The 14,579-nt window shown below is 41.5% G+C and overlaps 1 protein-coding gene across 2 annotated transcripts in view; it reads right to left on the bottom strand.

Moving 5' to 3' along the window:
* Window positions 1-202: 202 nt before the first annotated feature.
* gtf3c4 (general transcription factor IIIC, polypeptide 4) overlaps window positions 203-14,579 on the bottom strand; it is an 18,863-nt gene continuing 4,486 nt past the window's right edge. The window contains exons 2-5 of one of the 2 annotated variants that reach the window (XM_005941363.3): window positions 6,309-8,045; window positions 4,876-5,006; window positions 4,335-4,423; window positions 203-819 (exon numbers count right to left, since the gene is read on the bottom strand). In XM_005941363.3, the coding sequence (XP_005941425.1) occupies window positions 755-819; window positions 4,335-4,423; window positions 4,876-5,006; window positions 6,309-8,045 (2,022 nt within the window). In that variant the 3' untranslated portion in view covers window positions 203-754. The other variant, XM_042228040.1, reaches the window with a different exon arrangement.

Genomic DNA, 14,579 nt, shown 5'->3' on the forward strand with positions numbered 1-14,579 from the left:
CTGCTTCTTCTCTTCTACGTTTACATTAGCGGAAGTCCTCATCTGAGAGAATGACTGAGCACCACCACCCTCCATCTCCTCCTCCCAGAGCTTGGAAATTGTTTTACAGTGCCAATTAAAGTAGGTATGTTGAGTTTCTTCCAGAGTATGTATTATTCAGAGTGTATTATTTGTTGCACTCAAAAAAAAAAAAAAAAAAAAGGAGAAGAAGAAAAAACCCACTAAAATAGGACTCGCAGAGTAAGTTCCACTTACTTGCAATAAAAACTACACCAAAGGTTTGGAAATAGAGTCAACATGAGGAAAATGAGGGAGCTTATTTATGGCGCCCTGAAGTCCTACTGAATAATAAAAACCTCCACATATAACCACATTTTAAACTTTGTTTCTGAGCATCTCTGTCCAAACACTGCTCTGAGTGGGAATTCGCTTTAGATGAGGGGTGGAAAATAAAGAAATGTGTAAAGTTTGACTCCAAAATGTTTTACCTCCGTAAAATATTAATTTAAAACTTTAGAGGCAGGAAGCACACACTGCACACTTTGTAACTGGAGTGAAATAAGAGTTTCAACAAATATTCAAAGCGTTTTATTTGCTCTTTTAACATACCAGTATAAAGTAATAAAAACATGAACAAAATATATCAAATTAAGAAAGAAAAAAGCAGTGATGTCTGACAAGATTGGACCCGGTGTCAGAGCGGCGAGCTCTGAAGGTCGCGGGGAAGCCCTGAGGTTTTAATGATCGTTTAGCTCTAGATCATCGGCGAGTCGCAGAGCGTGCAGGGTGCCTGCAGTATCTTCTTTATCCACTCTGGATCTGTGGGGAAACAAAACAACTTCTGTTTGTGCTCAAGATTACGAACAACAAATTCATTTAATGTGGTTATGTATGTATTAATATCAGAGACTTTGAAGGGTGACAGGAGTACAATTTAAGCCCCCCCCCAAAAAAAATGGCCTCATTAAGCACTACGAGTATACAATTGAGCACAAAATAAGGGCATGTGCAAACTTACCACTGGATTCATTAAATGCGCACACTGGCCAATTTGTTCTCACTGCCATGCATATGTTACAGGCTCATTCTACAAACACAGTCGTACTCTCGTTATTTGCAATCTGCGTAGTGCCCTTTTCTCTATATAAGAAACACAAAAATCGATAATGTTCTTGTCCACTAAAGCAATAAAAGTGGGACAATCAATAGTGCACACCATTCCTAAGAAAAGGATGTGGCTAAATAATAAACATTTTTAGTAAGTAAGTATACAAGTGAAGTTTGAGCTGGAACAGCCGAGGTAATGTGTTGTGCCCTCGAGACACGAACTGTAGTTCAGACAAAGAAAGAAAAGGTTTGATATCAAAAGATGGGGAGAAGTAGGTGATGAGATACAGTAAAAATGGACTGCAATGGAACGCAAACATATTTAATAATTATGTAATAACCATTTTTATATGCTGAGCATTCAAAACTGGGGTATGATCACTATTGTTTGTGAACTCTACATTTTTATTTGTGTTTTGTTGAGTCTTCATTACTGGTACTGGGAGGCCGGCCTATTCTAATACGTTATATAAAAGTACGCATACATTAAGCTGAAGCTTTATCCTGCACATTTACAGTTGTTATTCAGTGTCATTTACATGAATTAAAATACATTACAATTCATTGTTAGTGTGCATGCATAGTCTAATACTAAAGCACCAAAAAGAAAAATTCAGGTGAGAAAATATGGATGAAAAATTAACAAACTTAGCCCTAAACTTTTCACGACACACCACAATTAAGTGAGCCGCCCCTTGCACACACTGGTCTGACAAACTAAGCGCTTCCTGTAATGAGAGCATGCTTCTCTCCTGCTGCTTTCTACACGCAAGACAGGACAAGTGTAAGCGATGGTCAGTCTGCATTGTCTTCCAACATTTGCCAGAAGTAATGCGAAGGAAACGGCTTACTTTTCTAAAACATCTATAACATTTGTCAGAGTTTTTGACCACTGGTTAAACAAAAACATCTATGCTTGAGTAAATTAACCCACAATGAATAAAACGGGTTAAAAATTTTATTTATCCCACTGTACAATACTGAAAAAACTAATTTTAACCTCATGCTTGCTATTGACGTAGAAGTATAGAACAGGGCTTTCTAATGAAGTATGTGAGAGATAAGAAATGACTAAATTAGGAAGTTTACTGTGAAAGTGCATTATCTCACACTCATCAGTGAGGCAGGACTTAGGGGAAAAGAAAATTCTTCGTTGTGATCCCAAAACACCCACGACTAAAGTTAAATCTCACAGACATGATGTGCAGTGGCTCAGCGGGGGAAACGGCCTCCTGTCTGCTGCACAGACTGTAGTGTCTCGGGCATATTCAAGATGGCAACATGGCTGGTTTGTTTATCTCTAATTATTTAATGCCATATATTTAATATTAATGTAGGTTGTTTTGTCTTTTGCTGTCAGACATAGAGCTTCTAAATTGTTTTTAAGAATTTCATGTATAAAAGGGTTTTTATTCCAAACAGAAACTGCTGTGATAATAATAAAAATAGTAAAATAGGAACTATAAAGAAGGCAAACATCCTAAAGATGTTTTTAGACAAGTGGGGGGTGATGCTGATTTTGACAGATGCCACAACTGCACAGACCTGTCACTCATTAGCTCAGATAGGCTGGGATGACCAGCAGAGCTGCCCCTCAGGCAGGTTTGATAAAGACCTGAGATCATTTTTCCCCCTGCAGGACCACAGAGCCTGCTCTTTTCCCACTTCTGTGTTTATGTAGAATAATATATTTTTTTCTCATTTGTATCATTATTGAGCTTACCTCCACCCATTTATAGGCTATTATGATGATGTGTACATTACATGTCATAGAGACATGTACTGTAAAACCAATGCAGAGCAAAGATCTCTAACTTACAAATATATCCGAACATAAATATGTAAGAGGGTTTCCTACATTTAATGTGAAGCAAATCATACTTTCCCCAAATCCAATTAAAGAAACTGAAATACTGGACACAATGACAACAGACAGAAATCTTCTTAATCAGTTTGAGTAAATAGTAAACGTCTGATAATCAGATTACTTAGATGCAATAAACGTTCCACAGACTCACCGAGGCTTTCTGCGTTTCAGGCTTTTTAAGACCATTAAAAGAATGCAAATTATTACTGTAATGGTCAAAATATAAAGAAGGTATGAGGAACGTATGGTATGAGGAAAACAATTATAAAGATAACAATTATTTGTTAGCATACAGTACAATTCCCCCATGTTTAAGCAGTATATTTAAATCCTAAATTCTAATGTTACAATTGTGTACTGTAATGACTCCTTATCAGAATCGATGTAGAGCTCGTACCTAATGAGTGAGCAGCAGTCAGCAATGTCACTGTGGTCGGGACACCCCCAGACTGATACAGAAACCTTTGCTGGCTTGCCTGCACAGTCGACTGCGGGCTCGAGACAATACTTAAGGCTTTTGTAAACTTAATTCTTTCCTTTAGGACTTTTATGAGGAAACAGAATGCAATCATTATTTCAGATATAAAGGCAATCAGAAAACATGTTTACATGCATTATATAGTAATGATGTATGTAATGCATTCATCTCCTCTTTCATCCCGCAGCTCTGCTGTCACACCTGTGTTTCTGTTTACAGTCTGTTGTGAACAGGCTGATTAGAAATCCATCTAACTGTACACATGGCAGTGGAAATCAGCTTTCCACTGCCAACAGGTTTTTCTAATCCAGGTTATCGTTTACTTAAGAAATCAGGACTAACGTGTCTCCTCCTCACTGGAATCTCGGATAGTTTTGTTTTTTTCTCCCCTGAGTATCAAAGTATTAACCCCTTCAGTAATTCACAAGCACAAGCAAAAAGAAAAAAAGTAGTCACCCATTCTGTTAATTGCATTGTTGCACGTGCATGTCAGTGCACATTTCTACCCTCCTACTGAGCTGACCGACCTTAAAGAAGTCATGCAAAGATCACTTACTCCCGCTCCAGCATTCAGAATTCCCCAGCTACACATTTCAAGTCCTAGCCGAGAAAGTGACAAGACTGAGCTTTGTGACCAGTAACTCAACTCTTGCCTTATAAGAAAATACAAAGGCACACTGGCTAAAAAGAAAGAAAAGACGCTGTGCTAATTTCTGCAATCAGTCACAGTTAATAAGTATTATGTTTGTGTGGCTCAGTCATCCAACATGTCGAGCATTGATCCGAGCGGCAGAGGCTGATGTTGAAGGTGACAGGAGGAGACGGCTGATCGAGAGCGCGACTGTGAAATGGAGGTGGAGGGAGATGGAAAGTGGCGCTTACCCTCAGGCTCTGGCAGTCTGGCGATGCTATCCAGCAGGAGGCACCGTCTGAACGTCAGCGTCTGGCAGGCCTGGTATGACAACGCACACCTGGAGGAGACCGAAAGAAATACATTAGAGAGCTGGCTGCCAGGGACAGTCACACACACACACACACATATACGCATTATAAAAGTAGAGCAGAAACAGTGCTGAGGTGCAGCTGACGGGCACAGATTTCCCCTCAGTGCCCACCAGAGGCACCACGTTCAAGCTAGAGAGCAGGCAGGAGAAATGTTTGACAGACGATATTTATGAGACGATGAGAGTGCTGCATGGGTAAATATCAGAAGGAAGGAGCCTTGATTACTGCTCCGAGAAGATAAATAAACCGTCAAAGAAGGCGTTCGGCATTGAGATTCAATTCATGTCCCAACGCTCAGGCTCAGCTGTGGCATCTGAACCAACGGTGCACCTACTCATCCTGTCAGGCTAAAGCTAAGAAAAACAACCATCCTTAGACGTTTTAAGTTTCTAAAGTTGTTCAAGAATTTTGTGCGTACCTGAGCCACATGTGTCCATTTTTACACATGGTTTGTTTGTGGTCTGTGAAGGGCAGCACATCCTGACACAGGCTGCAGCGCTCCGAGAACGTCTGCTTGTTCATCTTATTCTTGATGTGGCCAATCAGGACCTGAAGGACAAAGCATGCAGGACCAAAGGGTCTGAATTAAAGCAACCAATGCAATCATTCCCAACTTGTATAGCGGAGGCAAAGAAGTCAAAGAAGTTTCTTCCACTGCAGCCTTACATCTAACAAGTATCCCCCTCCTACATATTTGCCAGACTTGCATGTTTCAGATAAACAAAACCTGAGTAAATACAAAAGTTAGAAAATTACCAAACCCTCTTGGAAAAAGTAGCCCCCTAAACTTACCTGGTTGCGCCACCCTTGACAACCATTGTAACTGCAATCAAACATTTGCAATAACTGGTAATGGGCTGGTTTCAGTCATTATGCAAATGTACTGTTTATAAAATTGAGGAAACCTGCAGTCAGCTGAGGCTACGTCCACACTAGCCCGGAAATATTTGAAAACGGCGTTTTTGTCTGAAAACGCTCCGCGTCCACACTAGCGTTTTCAGTCGTTTTCACAGAGTTGCGCGTCCACATTGAAACGGCCGAAAACGCTTACGTTCCAGTACTGCGCATGCGTGAAACACAAGACGATTCGGCCTGCCTCATTTCTGTCTGCCGTTTATTTACTTTCCGGCTCTTTCAAACGTCGCGGCAAAACGTCGAGGAAACGCACAGAGTTTTTTTAAATGGACTAACAATGAGGTGGAGTTGTTGCTGCATCAATCTTTGGAAATTTACTTACCTGGATGATTGAGAATGCATCACGACGAAAACTGGTAATGAGTTTAGTGAATTCTTAGCCAACTATTCTTTGTAATCAACCCGCACTGAAGGGTTTTCAAGCTCGGGTGGCCTGTTTATGGGCGTGCCAAAGCACCTCAATTGGATTGAGGTGCTTGGATTGGATTTTCTGGGTCATGAAGCAACAACAGAAGTAATTGGGGTCTGCAGTTCTTTAGATGCTGTTCTAGGTTCTTTTGTGACTTCCTGGATGAGTCTTTGATGAAATGTTTTAGTAGGCCGGCCACTCCTGGGAAGGTTTACTACTGTTCCAAATTTTCCTCATTTGTGGATCATTGCTCTCACCGTGGTTCACTGGAGTCCCCAAAGCCTAAGAAATGGTTTTGTAACACTGTCCAGAGTGATAGATGTCATTGAATTTGTTTCTATAATCTACAGGTTCTTTTCAAATGATCATGTAAAAACTCCTTCCTTTGACTACTACTAACATTTTTTAAATGATCTGAAACATTTAAGCTTTTCAAATACTTTTTACAGCGCTGTATTCAGGTAAACCAAACCAAAAGAACGTGCAGTGGTGTCTTAAGTAGAAAAAAATAACATGCGAGTCATTACCTCTGATGCTCTGTCGTTGGTGTCTTTAGAGAGATACTCCACCAGGCCACAGGTGGGTATGCTAATGTTCTCTGCTAGCCAGGTATTGAGGTACACCACCCCTAACACCTTCTTCATGTTTTCTCTCATCAAGTGAGTCTCTACGGTGTTCATCCAAGCCTGTACCTCTGCCCTTTGCTCCTCCTGATTTTCCTCCTTCTCCAGTTTTTCTCCTCCGGGCTCACCTTCCTCTTTCACAGCACCTTCTTTGTCTTCTCCATCCTCCTCTTCCTCATCTCTTATGAACACCTTGCTTCCCTCTTTTGCAGGTTTCCAGTTGTTTTCTGTGTTAGGTGACTGCAGTGACTGGTGAAGTATTCGCACCAAAAAGAGCTTGAACCGCCACAAGTAAGGCGAGTCCGCTTCCCGGATCTTTTGATCGAGCTCGTCCTGCAGTGATGCAGGGATGGACTTGTTTTTCAAAATCTGCCACCTCACCAGGTCGAGCAGGTCGGCCATTTTATACAAGTTCTGCGTAGGAGACCTGAGCAACAACGCTGCTGCAGCTTCTGGAGTTTTTAAGGTCACAAAGTGAACCTGGTAAGTCCTGTTAACTGGATGATAGCCATCAACCATACCTTGCGTGCTGACAAGTGCAATATATGCTCCGTTGCGGCTCACTGCAATCCCGTGTATCCTCCTCCCCGTGAGGTTCTCTGGTCGCATCATTTCCTCCTGCTTAAATATTAAAGTGCTCTCTGTAAAAGTTGGCGTCAGCTTTTTAATCCACCCGTCTGTGGAACAAGTGTACACCGCGACACCTTGTTGACTGACCGCTAGGGAGACTACAGGAAGGGAGTGCAGCCCAGCCACGTGAGAGTTGTGTACATTTAGTCCAGCTGGGGAAATCACAAGTAAACACCAAAAGACGTAGCAGCCACGTGATGCGACGATGAGGCTGCAGCTGGATTTATGTATCGGGTGGATCATTGGGACACATTTGAGGTTTTCAACAGCGATTTCATCGCACTCCTTCCACAGGATGACGGGGTGTCGGAGGGTGAAATACCCCTTCACTCCCGACAGGCTGACTGGCATGATCTTGACGGGTCCCACCTCACTGCCGACGATCAGGCCGCTCATGCGACGATCTGCGTTTTCATACTCCCACCACGCTAAGTCACTTGGTCTGGTCACGCCTGATTCGATGATGTCATAAAACGTGACATCTGCCCCATCCGTAAAAGGCAACACAAACTTCCACAAGACGAGGTCACCGTTTTCCATCAAGACAGCGAGGAGGACCATCTCTAAGTCTACGCCCGTGTTGTCCGGCTGAACCTGTTTAATCGTGTAAATACTCGACCACTCCATTCTCAGTGGCGTCTGCATACGGAAACGCCGCTGCAGCTCGTCAAAGTCCTGTAGGTTAGTCTGCGGCAGCTTGTCATCCTTTCTGGCATAATTCCGCTCTTTTAGCCTCTCGCTGTACTTTTTAGTAAGATCAACTAGCGTGTTCCACTCAAGACGCTTGTGGCTGTTATGAATGGTAAGTCTGTGGTCAAGCGTTAGGCAAGCGAGCAAGCAGCGTCCACTCGAGTCACAACCCAACGGAGACCAGCTGGCGTACTTTATTCCTTTGTGCACGCCTACTGATGGGTTGATCACGCTGTCGGCCAAAAATGCTTGCCTTACTGTGGGATCTGGATGTGTAGCGAACGTCACCATTGCTTCAGACAGCTCTACTGATGGCCCCACCTTAAAAGGCAAAAACATATATTTAAGGATTATAAAGTCAAGTTTGTTCTTAATTTCATGTGCAGAAATGTTTTATTTGATAAACCACCAACACTTCATCTGAAAAGCTGTGTGTTTACACTACTGCCATTTTTGGTGCTTTGACCAAATGTGAGGATTGAGGGTGGATCAGCAGAGTGGACATCCAATGAGCATACCCTGGATAATCCCGCTGACTCCAAAAAATGTCCATAATTGCCTAATTTAATTTGATGTTTTAATCCCCATGACTTGACCCATGAAATCAAACAGCAAAGTATTAACTTGGGTCAGAAAAGTAAGGCACAAGAGGGCTGATTTTCCCATAGATTTCCATACAAACATTATACACAGGTGTTGCCCCTGCTGGCCATTGAAAATAAGGCCGGTTTAAAGCACTTTTGTATTGGCTTTACTATGATATTTTATATCATCAAGCCAACATGCCCCAGCCCTTCCTGTTTTGTTTTCTTACAGGTTGTCTCAGCTTGGGGGGGCACTGTAACAACACCCTGCTACAGGCAGAAAACTGGTTCTTTATGCCAGACTTGCTCAGGCTACAAGGAACGTGCCATATCATAGCATCTGCTATAACGCAGATATAAAATTTTCACGTGATATAAAAGCATCATATCTTTGTGTCAGTGACATAGGGATGGCACATGTTTACATACCTATGCACCTACAACAACAGCACAAGAGCCACATCATCAGCCTCTGATGATGATTAAATACAGAAAAAAAAAGGAGCAACTTCAACAACATCCAAAAGAGCTGAATACTTTGCAAAGTATGCAAGAAAACTATGCAAAGTGAGAGCAGAACAGAAGTAACGTCATCAGCTACAACTCAAGACCTACCACAAAGTCCTTAGAAATGTTGCAATATTGCAAAGATTTACAGAGAAGCACCATATAAACAGTATTTTTGAAAACTATTAAAAAAGTGTGCATTTATCTCACATATAAATGCACTTATATATATATCATGTTTCTATGTGCACATCTGAATGTCAGTATGCACTGCTAGATGTTAAAAAAGCATTAGAAGCACTACATATAATTAGCTGTAATGATCTCTTTTTAGCAATCATTTATTTCTTCTGTTAAGCAACAAAATCATCATCAGGTTTTAGCTTAATAAGTGGTATTTCCACAGAAAAGACTAAAACTGTTACCAAAGCACTGATGATCCATTTTCTGTTCATCATCTAATGAAATAACCACCTAATTATTGCTGCTCTACAGCGAGTAAAACCTAGAAAAAGTTATATGCCAACAAACTGGACAAACAGGATAGACGCAGTATAACCAAACAGACTGCAATGAATAAATTAGAGATATCTAAGTTTTGTTATCTCATTTTTTAATGCAGGATCATTTTAGGTAAATGGTGAACATCATGGCCCAGCTTCACCACAGAAAACAGCCTCCTGGGTGGCTGTACTATTATACAGACAATATCATGGCCTCTAAAAAAAACCAAGCCATGCTTTGTGAGCCACAGTCTACAGCTCCCAGCTCAGTACCTCCCATTAAAAAGCAGTTATTCATATCAGCCATTGACAGCTGGAAACCAACTTTGCCTGTCTGCCACCGTGCCTAGTGGATTATAAAATTCAGCTAGGTCCAACAATGTATCTGCCAAGTGGATTTTTGGACTGGAGACGAAACCTAAAAGCACTCATGTTTATACACAAGAGCAGCTGCGAAGAGACAAATTTACCACAACAAAATTGTTTCTCTCGGTTTTTTGTTTGTTTAAAATCAGCATTTGTATTCTATTACTTTGATTATCTTCCCTGCGCTTTAGTAAATAATGAAAATACAGAAACATTAACCACTGCCAAACTAATAGCACAAAAGTGAATATTAGCTTGGCTCCCTTTCTGAGACATGTGTACACAATTTGTTTAATGAGAAAACAAACATCAACACCGTTACAGGAGTAACACATATCAGTTTGTGATCACCTATTTATATGATATTTATTTACTGAAGCAATGACTTTAATAATTTATGAGCAGTGATCATGCTCTGAAAGGTCTTGCACAAAGCTAATGGATCAATAAGTTGAACACACAATGCAATCTGTAACTGAGTCAGGGTTTTACTTTTGTTTGCTTCTGCAGACTGAAACAATTGGGAATGTGTTACAAGCCATTTTTGTGCTTCAGGCCTGTAATGTGACAAAAGTGCAAACTTCATACACCTTCATTTAAAGGGGTTTCACAAAAATACTGCATCAACTGTTTAGAGCGGTCCCCAACCTTTTTTGCACCACGGACCGGTTTATGCCCGACAATATTTTCATGGACCGGCCTTTAAGGTGTCGCGGATAAATACAACAAAATAAAACTAGTACCAGTACCGAAAAAAAGAAAATTTATTCATAACACACGTGAAAAGACCCAGGAAAACCGAGTAAACGATAAAAACGATAACAAAATAACGCTGAAAACCGATAAAAACCCTGAAAACCATACATTTCACACCTGAACCTCAACTCGCGGCCCGGTACCAAACGACTCACGGACCGGTACCGGTCCGAGGCCCGGGGGTTGGGGACCGCTGGTTTAGAGTACAGCCATTTTTAAGCACTGTCGCCCAAATCGCAGTTTCATGTCACTGGCAAGCAGTTTCATGGCCAGGGGAGACCTGTTCCTTTGTTATTTCATAACAAATTAAGCAAATCGAGGATATGGAGTTCTGCTGTTCAGAGGTGCCCATGCAAGTTAAAGAAAGAATTACTAGGTTGAAAAATAAAACAAACGTAGCAGAGATACAAAAAAAACCCCAAAAAACTTCAGTAGTGGCCAAATCCAAATCAGTAACCTGGTGCATTCTTAAAAAGAAAAAATGCACTGCCCAACTCAGAAACAAAAAGACCAAAGATGACATCATGAAGTTCAAGACGACAAAATTAATTCCAAGGTCTAGAAAAACCAGCGCTTAGCTGAGTCAAGAACATTCGCTTGCCATTGTGAAAGTCTAAAATCAAGAGACGCCTTCATGAATGCAAACACAAAGGGTTTAATACAGGGTGCAAACCACAAAAACCTATGGGCCCAACTGTATGTAAAGCTCTGATCACAAGAGGAGACATGAGGGAGACTGAGGGAAGAACCTAAGAGTTTATTTATTTCCCACATTCATTTATGAATATGAAGCAATGTTTGAAAATCTCGTTTAGAAACAACATTAAACAGCTGATTTAGTCTACCTTGATTAGTAGACATAAGTGGACAGATGTGAGCTAGTTAGCTGTACCCTACATGACAGGAAGAGTAGTTACATGGTGGAAAAGCAGGGCCTTAAACAGCTGGTTAAAAAGCTCAACCGAAGATAAAACATCCCAGCAAGAAAACATTTTTTTTCTGTTTTATGATGTGACAATATTGCAAAGCTCCTGAAGAGTTTCAAGGCTAGTTGCTCTTAAGGTCAACTGTTTAGCAGTTATACTCTTTCTTTTGTTCCTCGGTTAATGAATGACTGTCTTGCAGTGTATTTAGTATAGCTATAAGAGTAGCTATTAACCTTGGTTAACATGGTTTGAGGCAGTTATAGTTAACTCTTCCTGTTTTCCTTTATATCCATATATACAGTGGCTTGCAAAAGTATTCGGCCCCCTTGAACTTTCCCACATTTTGTCACATTAAAGGGGTTTCACAAAAATACTGCATCAACTGTTTAGAGCGGTCCCCAACCTTTTTTGCACCACGGACCGGTTTATGCCCGACAATATTTTCATTGTTGCAAACTGCAAACGGGACTTCTTATGGTTTTCTGTTAACAATGGCTTTCTTCTTGCCACTCTTCCATAAAGGCCAACTTTGTGCAGTGCACGACTAATAGTTGTCCTATGGACAGATTCCCCCACCTGAGCTGTAGATCTCTGCAGCTCGTCCAGAGTCACCATGGGCCTCTTGGCTGCATTTCTGATCAGCGCTCTCCTTGTTCGGCCTGTGAGTTTAGGTGGACGGCCTTGTCTTGGTAGGTTTACAGTGTGCAACGTATTCGTATCGAATGAACGCGTTCGAACAGTGCTTGGGATGTTCAGCTACAATTTGATAACTTTGATTTTATCACTTCACTTCTGACGATGTATCTTTTGAGCCTATCCATGATCTGCATTGAGCTCGAGACGTCATGTCTTTGCGCATCGGCGCATGACAGTCAGCCTAGCGAGTAGTCGAGAACAAGTTTAATTAGACATCCTAGCTTGTACCAGGCGCAATGCTCAGCGATGTCAACATTCATGAAGTCAGATAAGCATTTGTTGAAGCTTTTGCAAATGCAATGAACCTCCCCCACCCTCATTCAGATCTGGCGTTTGGAATTATTTTGGTTTTCATGTGACGTATGACCCTGAAGGTAAGCGGTCATGGACTAAAGTAAAACAGTATGTTGGATGTGCCACGCAATGCTCAATTACATGGGTGGGACTAGTGTGTTAGCGCAGTTAGCTCGTTAACGTGTTGGCCGTCTAGCCCCAGCACGGCGATCGGGGTAGCTCGTTAACGGAGATTTGCCGTGTTGTGGCGTTAACGTCATTTCAACGAGATTAACGCTGACAGCACTAGTGGGAACACAACGAATATGACTGCACATTTACGCCGACATCATCCTAGTGCAAAGACAAGTGGAAGCAGACAAAAACAACAAGCAGCATGCTACAAACTTTACCCGAGTCATTTAGACAGCCGTTAGCACATGATTCTCCTTATGGGGACCTGATATGTTTAATATGCTGCTGAGAATATAGCCCAGAAGAAGCGATAGTATAGCTTTTATTTTGGAAAGAGCCATTTCTCTGTAATAAACTCTCTTTTCCAAAATGAGTGATTCCTCAATCAGATCAGTCGTTACCAAAATCTATCTCTGCCTGCCCGTCGGGCTATCGCAGGAAGGAAAAATATATGTCAATGCTTTTGCATTCTTTCAGAAATGTAGCTGGGTAATTATGTCATTGGCATCGGTGAGCCACTGTCAATATGTGACATATTGAAATCGCGTTTGAATTTGCGCTTGTTTTTTGCTTTCACTTTGCAATCGCGCGAACTGTGTATAGAGAGCGACAGCACTGATCTGTGAGTGACTGATAATTTGTGCACCAATTCCTCTGACATCGTCTTATCAATCGTTAGCTTACTATGCAAACATGACAAGTGAAATCTCCCGCAGCTTAAACATGTGAGAGGTTGATCGCGCAGAGAATCGCTGAGCTTATGTGAGTGCGTGTGTAAAAGCAGCAGGATATATATTTCAGTTCTGCTGAGCCAAATAAGACAGGTCAGGGTGAAGAAGTGACAGCCAAAGAAAAGCTTACCACAAAACGGAAAAGTTATGACAAATCAGACTATAAGGCAAAAAGAAAGTGCAGCTTTATGGTTTCATGGACAAAAGAATTTCTGTGGCTGCAATATGACGAGCTAAATAACCAGGGCTGCACATAAGTGGTCCGCAGGTGCGCATTCGCTGTCAAAATAAAAAAGCGCACAAGATAAGAAGTTGCAACGCGTGTTTGCGTACATAAGATTTTCAGGAGGACAGACATTTGTTTAGAACTCTTAAAGATGTCGAAGAAGCTCCTTTAAGCAATTACTGTGATGTTCCTCCACCTCCAAAGAAATGTCAGAAGGAGTCCGAACCACAAAAGAAGCGCGTATTCTCGGAAAAGTAGTTGCAGGAGGTGAGCTGGCTTCAAACAAATGATGAACGCACAGAGATGTGGTGCAGAATGTGCCGTGAAAATTTAATAAATGACAAATTAAAAAGGCATGAACATTTTTTTGTATCGAAAAAATATCGAACCGTGACACCAAAGTATCGAACCGAACCGTGAATTTTGTGTATCGTTGCACCCCTAGTTTACAGTTGTGCCATACTCCTTCCATTTCTGAATGATCGCTTGAACAGTGCTCCGTGGGATGTTCAAGGCTTTGGGAAATCTTTTTGTAGCCTAAGCCTGCTTTAAATTTCTCAATAACTTTATCCCTGACACTGTCAGTGTGTTCTTTGGACTTCATGGTGTTGTGCTCCCAATATTCTCTTGACAACCTCTGAGGCCGTCACAGAGCAGCTGTATTTGTACTGACATCTAGATTACACACAGGTGCACTCTATTTAGTCATTAGCACTCATCAGGCAATGTCTATGGCAACTGACTGCACTCAGACCAAAGGGGCTGAATAATTACGCACACCCCACTTTGCAGTTATTTATTTGTAAAAAATGTTTGGAATCATGTATGATTTTCGTTCCACTTCTCACGTGTACACCACTTTGTATTGGTCTGTTGAGTCGGTTGGTACCGGGCCGCGAGTTGAGGTTCAGGTGTGAAATGTATGGTTTTCAGGGTTTTTATCGGTTTTCAGCGTTATTTTGTTATCGTTTTTATCGTTACTCGGTTTTCCTGGGTCTTTTCACGTGTGTTATGAATAAATCTTCTTTTTTTCGGTACCGGTACTAGTTTTATTTTGTTGTATTTATCCGCGACACCTTAAAGGCCGGTCCA

This window comes from Haplochromis burtoni, unplaced genomic scaffold, assembly GCF_018398535.1.
Source record: "Haplochromis burtoni strain Fernald_Lab_line unplaced genomic scaffold, NCSU_Asbu1 Contig_298, whole genome shotgun sequence".
Taxonomy (NCBI): Eukaryota; Metazoa; Chordata; class Actinopteri; order Cichliformes; family Cichlidae; genus Haplochromis; species Haplochromis burtoni.